Source organism: Crotalus tigris, unplaced genomic scaffold (genome assembly GCF_016545835.1).
Source record: "Crotalus tigris isolate CLP2741 ecotype Arizona unplaced genomic scaffold, ASM1654583v1 scf7180000020166.501630, whole genome shotgun sequence".
NCBI lineage: Eukaryota > Metazoa > Chordata > Lepidosauria > Squamata > Viperidae > Crotalus > Crotalus tigris.
Genome location: NW_024097884.1, coordinates 110995 through 126199, shown reverse-complemented (window position 1 = coordinate 126199; position 15205 = coordinate 110995). Strand labels below are relative to the sequence as shown.

At 39.2% G+C, this 15205-nt stretch overlaps 1 protein-coding gene across 1 annotated transcript in view; it reads left to right on the top strand.

Moving 5' to 3' along the window:
• The window catches only part of LOC120318289 (low-density lipoprotein receptor-related protein 1-like), a gene marked incomplete at its 3' end in the record, with an annotated part of 251793 nt that overhangs the window by 125779 nt on the left and 110809 nt on the right, over positions 1–15205 (top strand). Inside the window, exons 5-7 of the mRNA XM_039365706.1 lie at positions 6174–6293; positions 8856–8984; positions 9926–10189. Of these exons, the coding sequence (XP_039221640.1) occupies positions 6174–6293; positions 8856–8984; positions 9926–10189 (513 nt within the window). The remainder of the gene's footprint in view (positions 1–6173; positions 6294–8855; positions 8985–9925; positions 10190–15205) is intronic.

Here is a 15205-nt window from a genome sequence, read left to right as displayed (position 1 = left end):
TGAAACAGTCTTCAACGTTTTCAATGTGCTACGACTCGTAAGATTCCTCAGTTTGGACTTTTCCCCACTTTTCAACATTTTCGATGTAGAAAAACCACATTTAAACCATATAAGTAACAAATCCATCAGAGCGTCTATGGAGATTCTCAATCATCCAGGTCATGATTGTCCCAAAGGTGCTTTTTTTCCAAAAGGCAACTGGACTTTGTTGATTTTTTTTCTTTGAAAATATTTTGCTTCTCATCCAAGAACTGGAGAAACTTCTTGGATGAGAAATAAAAATTTTTCAAAGGAAATAAAAAACACCAAGAAAGTCCAGCTGCCTTTTAGAAAAAAGCACTTTTGGGAAATCCAGCTGAGCTTCTTTCTAAATATGGACCAAAACAATGGAAACATACCTTTCAGATCAGTATGGACCACCCAAAACCAGTGGTTTGGTATGTTTATAGTAGTATTGCTTTTCATTGTAAAAGGCATGCATTTTGATTTATAATTTTTAAATATATCACTGATATATTACTACTTTAAAGGTATAGGTTGTGTAATTGCATTCTTTGAGTTTTGTATATCACTTCATAAATACCTTTGGAGACTTTTTGGCCAAGAATTGGCATAGAAATTAAATTATATCACCCTATAAAGAGGCATACTCTATAAAGAGAAAGACATAATTGGAGCAAAGGGATTTAGTTTGGATGTATGTGAACAAAGTATTCCTTTTTGTAGCAAAAGCCAGTTGAGTTGATTGGCTTATTCCAAGTGATGACATATGGCCTCTTTTGCCATTGCTCTCCAGAAGAGAACAGTTTTTCAATTTAAAAAAGTCATTTAATGCATGCGTGCTGGGCTTTTTTTTTTTTAAAGCAGCTTATCTGAAGCATATAGAAAACAAAAAAGCTAAATTAGTGTTTGATTCATTGACCTGCATGTCTGGCATTCTAAACAAGGACCTCAGCTTGGAAAATTTGGCATAATAAATCTTGTGCATCTGCACATACCATAAGAATGTCTGCTATGCTTGTAGAATTGCTTTTAGCATCTTTCAAATGTTCATTTTAACAATAACTGAGATAGGGTTTGATCTGTATTGAAAACATAGGCTGTTAGACATTCTTGTAAGGGAGCAATGAAGTATCAGGAAATGTGTGAAGTTCCAGGGAATGAATGAATACATACATACATACATACATACACATACACATACACACATGTATATGTATATAATATTAAAAAAGGTCTCAGACAAGGAATGGAAGTTTGAAAATGAAATTAAGAGTAACATGTATCACTTGACACTTCCTCGCTGTACAAGCAGCTTCAACTATTGTGTGGTCAAATTGACCACACTTGGGAAATCTGCAAGTTTTCATCCTTGGAGACTTCTGTTTATTTGTATGTTTTATTTAAGGGCATTTCAGATGATGATGATTATGATATAAGGACCATTCATATGATGATAATGTGGGGGTGCTTTCATTCTTAAAATCTTAAGTGCTGCGTATATAAGAGCCATGGTTACACAGTGGTTAGAAAGCAGGCAAACTTTGCTCAAAGCCAGAAATTCGATCCTGACCAGTCAAGGTTGATTCAGCCTTCCATCCTTCCGAGGTCAGTAAAATGAGGACCCAAATTGTTGGGGGCAATAGGCTGACATTATAAACCGCTTAGAGAGGGCTGTAAAGCACTATGAAGCAGTATATAAGTCTAAGTGTGAACAGCATCTAAATGACTCACTGCAAGAGGCATAGAGGAGAAAAGAGGAAACAAAACATGCCGATAGATATTGTAAATGATCTGACAGACTGACCATTGATGACACACATTAGGAGAGCAAACCTTTCATCAGTTGCAGGCATGCCAGTGGGGAGGGACTTAATTATCTTCAAGCAACTGAGTAGCTTTTTTCCAATTTCATGCCCTCTGGATATGTTAGGCTACACTTAAGAATTTCTAGCCAGGATAGCCACAGAAAAGCTTTGGATCCAGTTATTTGCACATCTGTTATTTGTTAACCACAAATGCCACAGTCCAGTCTGCTTCTATTTATAATTGGAGTTAGGCAAGCTTATCTTATTGCTGAATTTGAACGATTGGTGTTTGGTACATTTCCTCCTCCTTTATGTTCTGATTTGAATGGTGTCTTTATGTACAAGCATGGTTGGTGTAGCTGGGAACTATGAGGTAGGTATTTCCCAGATAATTAAAAAGCCATTTAGCCAAGTATTCAGATAGTACTGAGATTGACTGGGAAGTTAAGTACACTTGTGTTGGCTTTCAGAATCTTTTGAAAGCTGTGATTATAGGCAATTGATTGGACTTAAAGATCTTGCAAATTTAATAGCCTGTGGCTGAAATAGTGTGTATTAACATGTTCTTCTGTTTGGAGACATCTTTGTCTGTGAAGACACAGCTCATGTAGTGGATTTTGGAGATATAATATAAAAGTCCAAGGAAGAAAAAGTAAGTCCTGCTAAACTAAGAGACTTGGAATTCAGTAATAAAACCAAGACTTATTCAGAGGAGGACACATTGGTCTTTTCTTAGTATCGGCTCCAGTAAAGCTCACATAAATAGGACTTAAAGCTTGCCCTTTGCCTGACAAGTATATACTTTTTTCTGTTTTGGGAATTTCACACATGGATAATCTTGCCCAAGGAGTAAGGAGACTTGCTGGCCATTTAAGTAATTGGTTTGATGCTGTTGTATCTTCTTACTTAACAATAGAAGGTTCCGTGAAGGTCCCTTTGAAGTGAAGACAGACAGATATTGTCAGTACAGTAGAAGTGAACTCATTATACCTTAGGCACTGTAAATTTGAATAGAGTAAAACTCATGCAAGGGATTAGGCTACTGCTAAACCTTTTCTTTTTTTTGATTTAGGACAGAAAGATATGCAAGGTATCTCGACTTGTATTCCCTTGAACATAAATAAAAACCTCCATATGACCAGGAGCTTTGTCTTTTCTAATCTAATAAATAATAGCATTCAAGTAAAAGTTGATAAAAATGCCCGGGCATCATTCCTATTCAGGGTTCAGGCTCAATTGCAGATTTAGAAGGTGGCAGGAGAATTTTATAGGTAGGGCTATCAAGCAGATCATTGTTTTTTAAAATGCATGTTCATGGGCAGCATGTTGCTTTTAGTGGGTTCACCAAAAAACAAACCAGAACTTCTGAATAATTGCATATCCAGTTCTTTTTTGGTGCACTGCAGAATCTTAGGATTGACAATTTATATCAAATTAGGTCATACTTACTTAATTTAGGATGGGCAATCTTTGGGCTCCATTTGATTCCCAGACCTTAAATACCCCATGATTGGTTTGCTTAAATTTAGTTATAAATTCTAAACAGATCGGAACCTTTACCCTAACTTGCCTTGAAACATCAGTGGAAATAGCAGTAGAAGCCCTTGGGGAGTCAAATTATTCAACCGCTCTATCCTTACAAAGGCAATCTGAAATTGTGTCACTAAGGTTCAATCCTTTTGCCATCAAATTTCAGTGGCAGCATTTCAGAACATATGGCAGTAATTAAAGATGGGATTAAAGTGATTGGTGTCCTACTGGTGCCATCCCCATCAGTAAGAAACTCCCCTCTTCCAAAAATGAATGAAAAAAAAGATGGCCTTTCTGAAGAGTCATTGGACATCTTTTAAGCATGAAATAGCCCTAATAATTGAAAGATTGCTGAGCCCAGATTCAGCCCCATGTTGTTTGAGAATATATAAGAGATGTCAGAGAATAGAACTGGACTTTCAATCTGGAAAAAAAAGTGACATACAACTTCTCATTTTCCTCAGCATTTTATTTGCATCTTTTTGACATTGTGCTATTATATTCTGGAAGAAGGAATAACACTTACATACTTTGGAGAAATCTCTACATTCTGTGTGAATGCTCCTTAATTGTCTTTGGTGGAATCTGGAATTGTTATGGATTCTTGGATAATAGAAAGGAAAGACCTGTTTGGAGAGTTCATTATTGGTCCCACTTTGTCTCTCCTCTTTGTCTCAGGGGAACACATTGCAGTCATTAGTAACAATTAACCATGAAATCCAGACCTATCAAGGGCAACTTTGCTGTAGCCACTGCCTCCTTCAAATGTCCCTTTGGCTGATATTCAAGACTTTTTGACTTCAGTGTTCTAGAAGTGAATCCATTGTTGGGAGGTCATGAAATCACTGCATTGCTCAAGGAGACACATTACTGGGGATATTTCAAAACCCCCATAATCTTTCAAGCCCTATCTTGATCCAACTCTTAAAATAAATAGTGTTGGGTACCCCAAGAAGTAGGAAATTTCCCTGAGAAATTCTAAAAGAGAATGTGTGTAATCATCCCATGGCTGATACTACAAGGATGAAGCATACCGGTAATACAATGTTAATTTCAGGATTGTGACTGGAATGCCTCAGAGTTGACTGTCAAAATGAATGAGTAAAGGAATATCTAAATAAACGAATTTTCATACATATTCTAATAGAAGAGGGTCAAATTGGAAAATATGGGTAATCTGATAAAATTGGTATAGAAAACAAGTGTTGGATTGATTATTTTACTACCTGATTGATTAATCTTTATCAGCCAGAGATGGGCTGCTTAAAGATTGAGCCAAAGTTGTTTGGATCTATAGAACTCGTGGACTCCTGCTTGAGTTGATATCCTGGTGACTTTCTTAATTAAAAATCTGTTTTAAAAAGTATAAATGTAAGAAATGCAGATAAATCTGTAGTACAAGAATTTACATAAAGACTCCATAGCCAATAGAGAGCATAGTTGCATTATTTTTGAATAAGAATGATTGAAATGGTATAGCTGAAATTTATGAACACAAACTGACATGGCAATTTAGTCTAAATTACTTTTAGTGAACGTGCTGCGTAGAAGCAAAGCTTTTCCTGAATATTGCATTGTGCAATATACATGCAAAACAAGTCACAGAAGGGTTCTTCCATATAGTGGTATTACTGTGCATTCCTCTCGTTCTTGAGTCCTCAGAAAAATGTGCTGGCATAATTTGTGGTATCCTGATGGCTGAATTCTAATTTGCCCTAGTAATAAGACTTGAAAGTTGCCCTTTTTTTTTACTAGAGAAAATTCAAGCATTGGAATTTCTTTGGCTTTGCTAGCTAGTTGGTTTTCTGGAAAACTGGTAGACCTATATCCAGAAGAGTCCAGCTGACAAGCCAGTGGGGTAAAAGATGACTGCAGAAGGATTCCAGACAGATGCTTTGAGGCTTCCTCCTGTTTCATTCTGGTTGTCTTACACCCCACAATCCTGTTAGCTGGACTGTCTTTGGATAGAGGTTTACTGGCCTTTCAATCATCTGATTAGGAAAGAGACTCTTTCTTAATGTAACTCTTGTTAATTTCACTCAGTTTCCAAATATTCAAGCTGGTAAGTTTGCTGGATGGCAATGCTGACAAATGTTTGCAGTCAGCTGCACCTGGAACTATCCCATGGCTTGTGCAAAATGGTATAAGAGGAGACAGAACGACCATACTTCCACTTCCAAAAATTAAAACAAGAGAAAGCATGGACATAAAAAACCCTAGTTAGGAGAAGCAATAGTAAATCTTTAATCCACTTAGATGAGACAGAACAGGCACTCTTTTCCAGTTTAAGTTAACCAACATTTTTTTTAAAAAAAGCTCACAGGTTTATTAGTGTTTTTTTTAAAAAAGAACATTAAATGAATCTATTGTCCCTCCAGAAGACCAGCTGTATCAAGGTTTATAAGGAGCCCATGTAATGCCTGAAGAATGCATGAGCAAGGAGTAGGTCAGGCATTATATGGACACATCAGGTATCCTGTTTCTCCTCTAGCCCAGGCCAATGGCCGTGCTGGACAGTGACCAGCAACCAGAGGGGAGAGGGCATAGCAGCAGCAACCTCCACGAATCATAGGAACTTGGCACATATATTCTCTAAAAATAGTGAAGACATTTTTGTGTCACAATTAGCAGGACTTTAAGATAACCTGAAGAAGTTTTACAGTAGCTGAGGGTAAACTTTGGAGTTTCTTGTAGAACTTTCTTGCCAGTTGTGAATATTAATGCAAAAGAGGAATGGATGTATAGTAGTACCAAATAAGGAGTTAAGTTTGCTGAAAACTTTAATTTCCTTCTATACCTCTAACTGATACTACTACTTCTCCTCCTCCTTTCTAGAGCTTCTGGCAAATTGTTCAAGTATGGGCTGCCAACACCATTGTGCCCCAACTCTGAATGGACCAGTATGCTATTGTGACAGTTCCTCCCAAGTAGCTGAAGATGGGAAAAGTTGCAAAGGTAAGTGAAAAATAGCAGATAGGCTACATTTTCTGGGCTTCCTTAGACCTCATTCATAAATTCTCCCTCCTTCCTTCATGGGTAAGAACAGTGATAAATTGGTTGTTGCAATTTTTAAGATGCTTATTCAGAGATTTTCTCCATCACAATCCATCTTGACAAATGTGAGAGAGGCAATTGACTTCAGTGGAAGAACTAGTGGAATGAAGATGTTGCACAAAAATCAAAGCCGTTGACCATGGCAGGAGGAAGAGCCAGCAAATATACTGCCTCTTCAATAATTCCTTTCTGGACAAGGAGAAAACTTCCAATTGCCCATAAGTGCTCCATACAGTTGCTTCTTGAGAAGTGATTGTGAATTAGCAGTCTCTAGTGGGTTTAGAGCTCTCAAATCATGGTCGACGTGGTTTGAAAAGGCATTGGGTTCACATATTCCTTTTCTAATCACTTTGGGAAATGGCTTGTTAACTGGTTTTCAACTGTTAGGAATCTTTGGATTGACAGGTTTTACAGCAGGGGCCCCCAACCTGTGGGCCACGGCCCGGTAGTGGGCTGTGTCGTGCTGGCGTCCGGGCCACGGGACAGGCTGGCCAGCGTGCACATGTGTGCATGCACACCTCTTCACTTGTGCTAGCACCACGGCCACGGGGCGCAAAAACAGGATGCTGTGCCACGGGGCGTAAAAATGGGCCACTGCTGTGCCTCGGTGTGCGAAAATGGGCTGCCGCCGTGCTACATGGTTTGAAAACGGGGTGCCACTGCACCATGGGGTGCAAAACCAGGTCGCTGCTGTACTGCAAGGCGCAAAAATGGCTGCTGCTGTGCCGTGAGGCACAAAACAAGGTGCTGCGCCATGCAAGAATGGTGCAGGGCTAGTGAGTATTATGCAGGTGTTAGCCCCGTCCCATTTGCAGCACGTGCGTGCTCATGGCCCCGTGTGCATGCACACATGTAAAATGCTTCCCCCTCCCTTTTCCTCTGGTCTGCCAACTGGCAAATGTTGGTGACCTGTTTTACGGCACCCGGTGAATTTCCTTCCATTCATAGCCAAATAAATTTTAACTAAGTTTAAAGCCTTAATTTTTTTTAATAAACAGCAAAAGGGTGATCAAAATTTTGATTTTAGAAAGTTATAAATGTACTAAGAGGACAGATACAGTTAAAATAAGATTTTGGAATTAATTATAAATAATCATTTTCATGGGAAAAGCTTTTGTTTTGAATTCTTTAAAAAAGACATAATAAAATAAGACTTTAAAAATAGGACACTAGCAGTGTTTCTCAACCTTGACAATTTTAAGGCATGTGGACTTCAACTCCCAGAATTCCACAGCCAGCATTGCTGGCTGTGGAATTCTGGGAGTTGAAGTCCACATGCCTTAAAATTGTCAAGGTTGAGAAACACTGCACTAGAGGGAACTAAAAGGAACTAGAAGGAATTAAAGATTACAGCTAAAGGAGAAGATCACTCAAACCCGTCTTGCAAAATACAGAATGAAGAAAATATTTTAATATTGGACACATTGAAGGATATTTGTGAACATTGAACCCAAGAATTAATTTTAAGAGTATCTACCTTTTAAACACAGACTATGTTTTAAAACGTTAGGGAAGAAGAACAAGTTTTATCTGACAAGAATAAAACTGATCTGAAAGTGGATTTAAAAATGACAAGATGCAAGAAAAAAATAATGACCTTTAAAGGTGATAACAAGCACCTTAAATTGCACACAAAAGGGAAAGGGAAACCAGTGCACCTCACACAATAAAATGCAGCAATAGCACTAGCACTTAGACTTATATACCACTTCATAGTGCTTTACAGTAATTTCTGGGCTGATTACAATGTCAGCATATTGCCCCCATTTTACCTGTCCTCATTTTAGTGACTTTAGAAGGATGGAAGGTTGAGTCAACCTTGAGCCAGTCAAGATCGAACTCCTAGCTGTGGGCATAGTCAGTCTGCAATACTGCATTCTAACCATTGTGCCACCATGGCTTCTACATTGTATGGAGGTATAACATGGTTGAATGTATGAACACCCAATATAACCCATGCCACTGTATTCTGGACTAGTTGTAACTTTCAAGGGGTCTTCAAAGGCAGCCCATGTAAAGGACATTGCAGTAATCCAAACTAGGAGGTGAATAACCATGAGCAAGACCTCCCAGTCCAAGAAAGGTCGCAGCTGGTGCACAAGACGAAAAGCTGCCAACTGCTCCTTGAGCAGGAACTGTGAGTCCAGGGGGAGCCCCAAACTGCACACCAGCTCAGTCAGGGGAATGCAATCCCATATACAATCGATGACGTGGCTATTCCTATAGGGGGATTGGAGCAAGGTGTGCTGTGTTTGCCATCTTGATGTTCTGCAGAAAAGGTGGGATATAAATCTAACAGGCAAAGCCTACTACTACTACTGGTACTATTATTCAGCATTTTTATTTTTATTTTTTATAAGCTGCTTTGAATATTGTTGGATTAGGTGGCGTGAAAATTGTAGGAAATACAGTAACTAAAATAAGTATTTCTTTTAATTGTCCTTTCTCCCCTCTTTCCAACAGATTTTGATGAGTGTTCTATTTACGGTACCTGTAGCCAAACCTGCACTAACCATGATGGTTCCTACACATGCAGTTGCGTAGAAGGGTATCTGCTCCAGCCTGATCACAAATCTTGCAAAGCCAAGAACGGTACATCATTTCTTTTTATTCCTGGTTGAATATCTTGTAGGCCATGGCTGCCACTTTACAAAGTGTTTTCTATTTTTAAGCGGCCAAAGCACCATTTGATAGCACTCTGAGTTTTTCACAAATATGTGTGCCTGGTGAAAATGCAGCAGCTATTTTCTATTGGTTTTCTGTCGGAAAAATTTACTGCACGATTTTTTTTTTATTCTTCAGGTACTCTGAAAATGTTAACAACATAAAATGCTCTGTACTCCAAAGACAGTGGTTCTCAACCTTTTTAATGCCGCGACCCCCAACCGGTCGTAAGTCGAGGACTACTCAACCGGTCGTAAGTCGAGGACTACTCAACTGGTGCAGCACTGTTTGCAGAATGGGACTTTTGGCGGGCTCAGCAGGGCAGAGACAGCCTGGACAATTCCTATTGGCTTTCAAAAGCCAATAGAATAAAAGGGAGTAGCACAGCTAAGGAAAAGGGAGAAAAAAATGGCGGACTGCGTTGTTTGGCGACCTCCGTGAAATGGTCGTTCGACCCCAAATGGGGTGCCGACCCACAGGTTGAGAACCACTGTCCTTAGATCTTGAATTTTACTCCCTTGAATGAAGTTGGCTTGCTAGAAATGGGTCCCCATTTTGAAGTGATTTGCTGTTTTTTTTATAAGAAGCGCAAGTATGCCTTCTTTTGTATATTCCCTTTAATTTGTGATAGGAAGCACAGCGGATTTTTTTCCCCCTTATCTCCCTTGCTTAAAAGGCCTCCGCATAGATTTTGTTGCTCGTCTTAATGTTACTGAAAAGAACTCATCCTGTATACACATTGTTGGTGTTTGTTACTCTGAGGTTTCCTTGGCAAGTAATTTGGGCAGTTTGTCCTCTGTATCTCTTTGAAGAAAGATGTGACCTTCCCTTTGACCTTGCTTCTGCATTGGATTTTCTTTTCTTCTCAGAACCAGTAGAACGACCACCCATCCTGCTCATTGCCAATTCCCAGAACATCATGGCTACCTACCTGAATGGCGGACCTGTCTCTAACATCAGCCCCACCAGCACCAAACAAACTACTGCTATGGATTTCAACTACATAGAAGACAAGGTCTGCTGGGTCCATGTTGGCGACAGCTCCCCCCAGACCGTTCTCAAATGTGCCAAAATCCCTAATCTCAAAGGGTTCGTTGAGGAATGGACTATCAACATCTCTCTCAACTTGCATCGTAAGTAGAAGTTTATTCTGTTTCAATACTACCAAATAGAATTACAGTTTGTTCTTACGGAGAAATATCTGATGCTTAAGGTACAGTGGGCGAGGTGACTTTAAAGAAAGAGGTAATACGGCTGATTTTTTAAAAAATTCTGGTTTTTTTTTATGTAATAGTTGTTGGTTTATGCCCGTTGTTGTAGATTTTCTGATTCTAGGATATGGCTGTGGAAGAAAAATATTTTGGATATAGTAACCTTACAGCCTCCTTTACCTGCTCCTGATCTTCCTACAGAAATCCTTCTTCTCACTCTTTCTATTGCTGGACAGATCAGGAAAAGGATCTCTTAGCCACCTCACTCTCTGTTAATCTCCACCTAGGGACAGGGAGCACCATAGAATCCTGTGGCTCCTGGACCACCTGACCAAAAATCATAGGCTTGTATCTCCCTGGTTGGCAAAACGTTTAATAGAGCTTTACACGAAGCTAAAAACATAATGTTTATTTTATCACAACTGAAATGAATCAGAGAGGCAAAAGGGGAAACATTTGGGAAATATATGTTCATAGACCTCAAGCTATTAGCATATTTATGTTTTATAATGAAGAAATCTCCTCTGCAAAGATTGGAAAACAGTCAACAGGGGATCAATATTCTTAATCATAAAGAATTCTTAATCTTTTTATGTCATCAGAATGTTCTGGCCTTTATTTTTTTAATCTAAAACTCATGCCTGATTAAACTATAATGCCATATTTAAGCTGAGGATTAAGAGAACCAAGGAAATAACTGTAGCAGAGTGGACATCCATAATTTTTAACCTAGAGCTGGCATTAGGGAATTCTAGATCTTCACAGGTCTACCATGATGAAAATAACTACCAGTTCAACCTCTCAGTCATGTCTGAGTAAATTTATTTGTGCTCCTAGTCTCATTCACTGAGTAAAGTATATAATGTGGACTGGGATATAAAAGGACACATTTTTAGATTATTATTTTGTTAAAGGGTACAAATAAGAGATGAACGTAAAGAAGAATTGAAAAGAAATATAAACCGATTTTCAGAGTTAATATATTCTGAATGAGAGCTTCCAAAATGTATGTGTGAGAAGATCACACAGTGGCCCAGTATAACAAAAAGCTGACAAAATTACCAAGCAGTCGGGAGGGGGAGGCATTGATTAGGGCCTCATTGGCGTCGGGAGGGGGAGGGGGGATAGTTTTGTGCATCTACCGCTTTCACAAATGCAACTTCTGTGGCCTGGTTCCAACTTCTGTGGCCTGACACAGGGCCCTGGACCAGGAGTTGAGGACCCCTGTTCTATATTATATCTCCAGGGATTGGATGAAGTCTTTGGATTCTTCATTTTATTCATTTTTAGTTTAGTTTTATTTATTTTTAGTCATTGATAGTATTTCTTCTCAGAAAGGATGTGCACAGATTTGATGGTCCCTGAATCTGAAGCAACAAGGCCTCCATATCTTCTTTGACAATTCTGACCTGTGTAGACCACAGGTGGATACCAGACTGTGGGCTGGTGTATATACTGAATACTCTGAATGTGGTATGTTTACTTGCTAAGACTGCAGTGCCTAGCAATTTAAATCCATTTAAGAGAAGATAAAAATAAAAGTGCTGAGCCTCCACTGATGTCTGAAATTTCTTTTTTGTAGTTATTTCTCAACTTGGAGATAGTGATTGAGAAATAAAATCTCAAGTCATTTGGAAATCAGGATGATTCATATAGAATAAGAAGTGCAGATTGTGGTTAGCAAGGAAATATTGCTAATTATTTGTGGCTTGATCTTTTTCATGGCAGGCAGCCCAGGAAGGAGCCTTAGCAAAAGAGGAATCTACACTGTTGCCAATAGCTGTGGCTTAAGCCTGAATTCTGTTTGTAGTGCTCCCTTCACCGTATTATTCCATTCACTTTGCTAGCTCAGCGTTGTGGAGATATAAACTGAGGGCCATGTGGATTTCTTTCATAGATTATATCTCTCCCATTCATTCAATTTCGGTGGTGGCTGTCTGTCAGATGGGAGACCACCTGGGAATCTGTTCTTATAAATGGGATAGATCTTGGGTCCAGCCCAGCAAGATTCATGTTTTAATATCTGTCGAGTTTCTGCAGAAATTTGTCAGTATGCTTGTATTCTAAGAACTCAGTATTGATTTATGATAACACAATTTGCCCTTTCCTAGTTCCTGCTTTGAAAATTCTCCTTGGATTTGTTTCTTCAAATGAAACAGACATGGCAGTTTAAAGTTACCCCAAGCTATTAACAGCGGGCTGTGAATATGCCCTTGGTTCTTTAGATATTGTACTATTTTAAGAATTGGTAGCCAGTTTTCAGGTTTATTCTGAATTTTAGAAGAAATTGGAATAAGACAGAAATATGCCCATCTCTCCCTCCATCCCTCTAGCAGCTGTCTCCTATCATTCTTCCACAAAGCAAAAATAATCTGGAACCTTTAAATCTGAAAGAAGACATGGCAATGACTTACTTCCAGCTCCTTTAGGTGATTAGTGACAAAATATTGAAAAGGATCATTGAATGGTGATAACGTGTCAAGTTGCAGATGACCAGGATAAATACAAATACGTCCTTGAGGCAATTAACATTCTCCTGTGCATATCCATAAGGATATCAGCTGGGCTGGGCTGTTGCCTACCATCCTGAGATATTGAAAGGGTAGGTTGAGTTTTAAGACAACAGCTACAAGCATGCTTCCTGATCCAGGAATTACTAGTTATTTTCTTATTCATTTGGAATAGCCATATCCCCACAGCTGCTAACTGATGTTAAAGTGGAACAGAGCGTGAACAAGTCTTCCCAAGATTTTCATCTACAGTATTCCTACAACCATTCTGTTCCTGAACTGATAGGTCATAAGCAGATCCCTAAGCAGAAAGGCTGCAGTAGCATTAGATGTCAGTCTCTGCAATGCATTTGTGACTTTATAGTACAGTGGTTCTCAACCTTTCTAATGCCACGACCCCATAATACAGTTCCCCATGTTGTGGTGACCCCCAACCACTTATACATCACCGGGTGCCAGGGGCTTGGCCAAAGAAAAGGGAGGAAAAATGGCGGACAGCCATGTTTGGCGACCCCTGTGAAATGGTCGTTCGACCCCAAATGGGGTCCCGATCCACAGGTTGAGAACCACTGTTCTAGTAGGAAATGCAGTTGGAAGAACACGTAAATGCTAAGTTTTTTTCCCCATGTTTTAAAGAATAATATACGATGTTCCACGATTATCTCTACTTGAGTGGTATCAAGCTCCATCTTCAGGATCTTTATTCCTTCAAGCAACAGTTCCTTTGTTCTTGAGAAAGAACAAAGACAAAACAGCAACATCTGGATGAGAGGGAGAATAGTATGGTATAGAATTGGTAGACAACGAAGAGATAGGAAGAAATAAAAGATTTTGTTGTACTATCTGGCTGCTTTTTGATTTCATGTTTGGAAGCTGTTTTAAAATGCCCCAAGAATTGATGTTTTAGTTAGCTATTGTAGTAAGTAAAGAAAACACTAGTATATAGAGAGAATGAAGTGGAGTAAGTGAGACCCTAATCAAAAGCCATCAAGTCATCCTGTGTCATCATTATGTTGTAGAATCTGGCTTACCTTTTGCTACAATATTTCACTTGTGCAGGTCATATTCCATCTATGTCAAGGGTGTCCAACCTTGGCAACTTTAAGATTTGTGGACTTCAACTCCCAGAATTGTAAGTGATAAAGGCAGTACTATTTGGTTCCCACTTAAATACCAGAGAAAAGGGCAGCAGGCAGAAAACAAAGTAGGAAATTGAAATAATAGTGATGTTTTTATCTAGAACACAGGTGTCAAACTCGCCGACTCTTTTTTGCATTGCCGGCAATGGGGGTGGGCGTGGCAACTTTAAGATTTGTGGACTTCAACTCCCAGAATTGTAAGTGATAAAGGCAGTACTATTTGGTTCCCACTTAAATACCAGAGAAAAGGGCAGCAGGCAGAAAACAAAGTAGGAAATTGAAATAATAGTGATGTTTTTATCTAGAACACAGGTGTCAAACTCGCCGACTCTTTTTTGCATTGCCGGCAATGGGGGTGGGCGTGGCTTCGGTATGATGAAACCAGCCCGCGGGCCAGCAGTTTGACACCCCTGATCTAGAGTATATGTTGAATGTTCCTTTTTGATTGAAAAAACAAATTCTGTAATACAGATTTTTGAAAAATAGGTTCAAAAGATAGCATTGCTATGTTGCAGATACATCACTACGCTTAGGAAAGCTGTGAGGATTATTCAGGCCTTGACAAATCAAACACCCCGTATGAGTGACTTGTCTGCCTTTGCTCTGTGAAGTCTGTAAGAATAAAAATGCAAGTGAGCTCAGGTATTTCTGTAAACAATCATAATGGTCTAAGCCAGGGGTAGGCAACTTTGGCTCTTTTATGATTCGTGGACTTCAACTCCCAGAATTCCTGAGCCAGCTGGCTCAAGAATTCTGGGAGTTGAAGTCCATGAGTCATAAAAGAGCCAAGGTTGCCTACCCCTGGTCTAAGAGCTTCAACATTCTATTCTACATTATGAGAATTATTTGCTGTCTTGTCTGTCCTAAGACTAGCCAGTTTCTTTGAGATGCTGAGTTAGCTGATTTGTGATAGCACCTATATGTAACTAGATGTATCCCTCTGATATTACTACTCAAGCAGTTAGCTAGTGGTTGCTCCTACAGTTAACCTTCCCACACATTAAGATTGTGCTGTCAATGTGTTGCATATTTTCAAATTTTAGCTTATTTACTAAAAGAAATTGTCCTGTGCAGGACCAAAGTGATTTTTTGTTTTGGTTCTTATCTCATCCTTTTTTATTGGTATGCTTGATATCATAGATATATCTAGGCTTTAGCCAACTTAAAGCCCTAAGCTACCCCATTTAGCAAGGCTTGGCTTGGTTGAAATTACCACCATTTTTTCTATAGCGTGTGTGTGTGTTAAATACTGCAAGATGCAAGTGTGACAGCCTGCTTCAGTACATCCA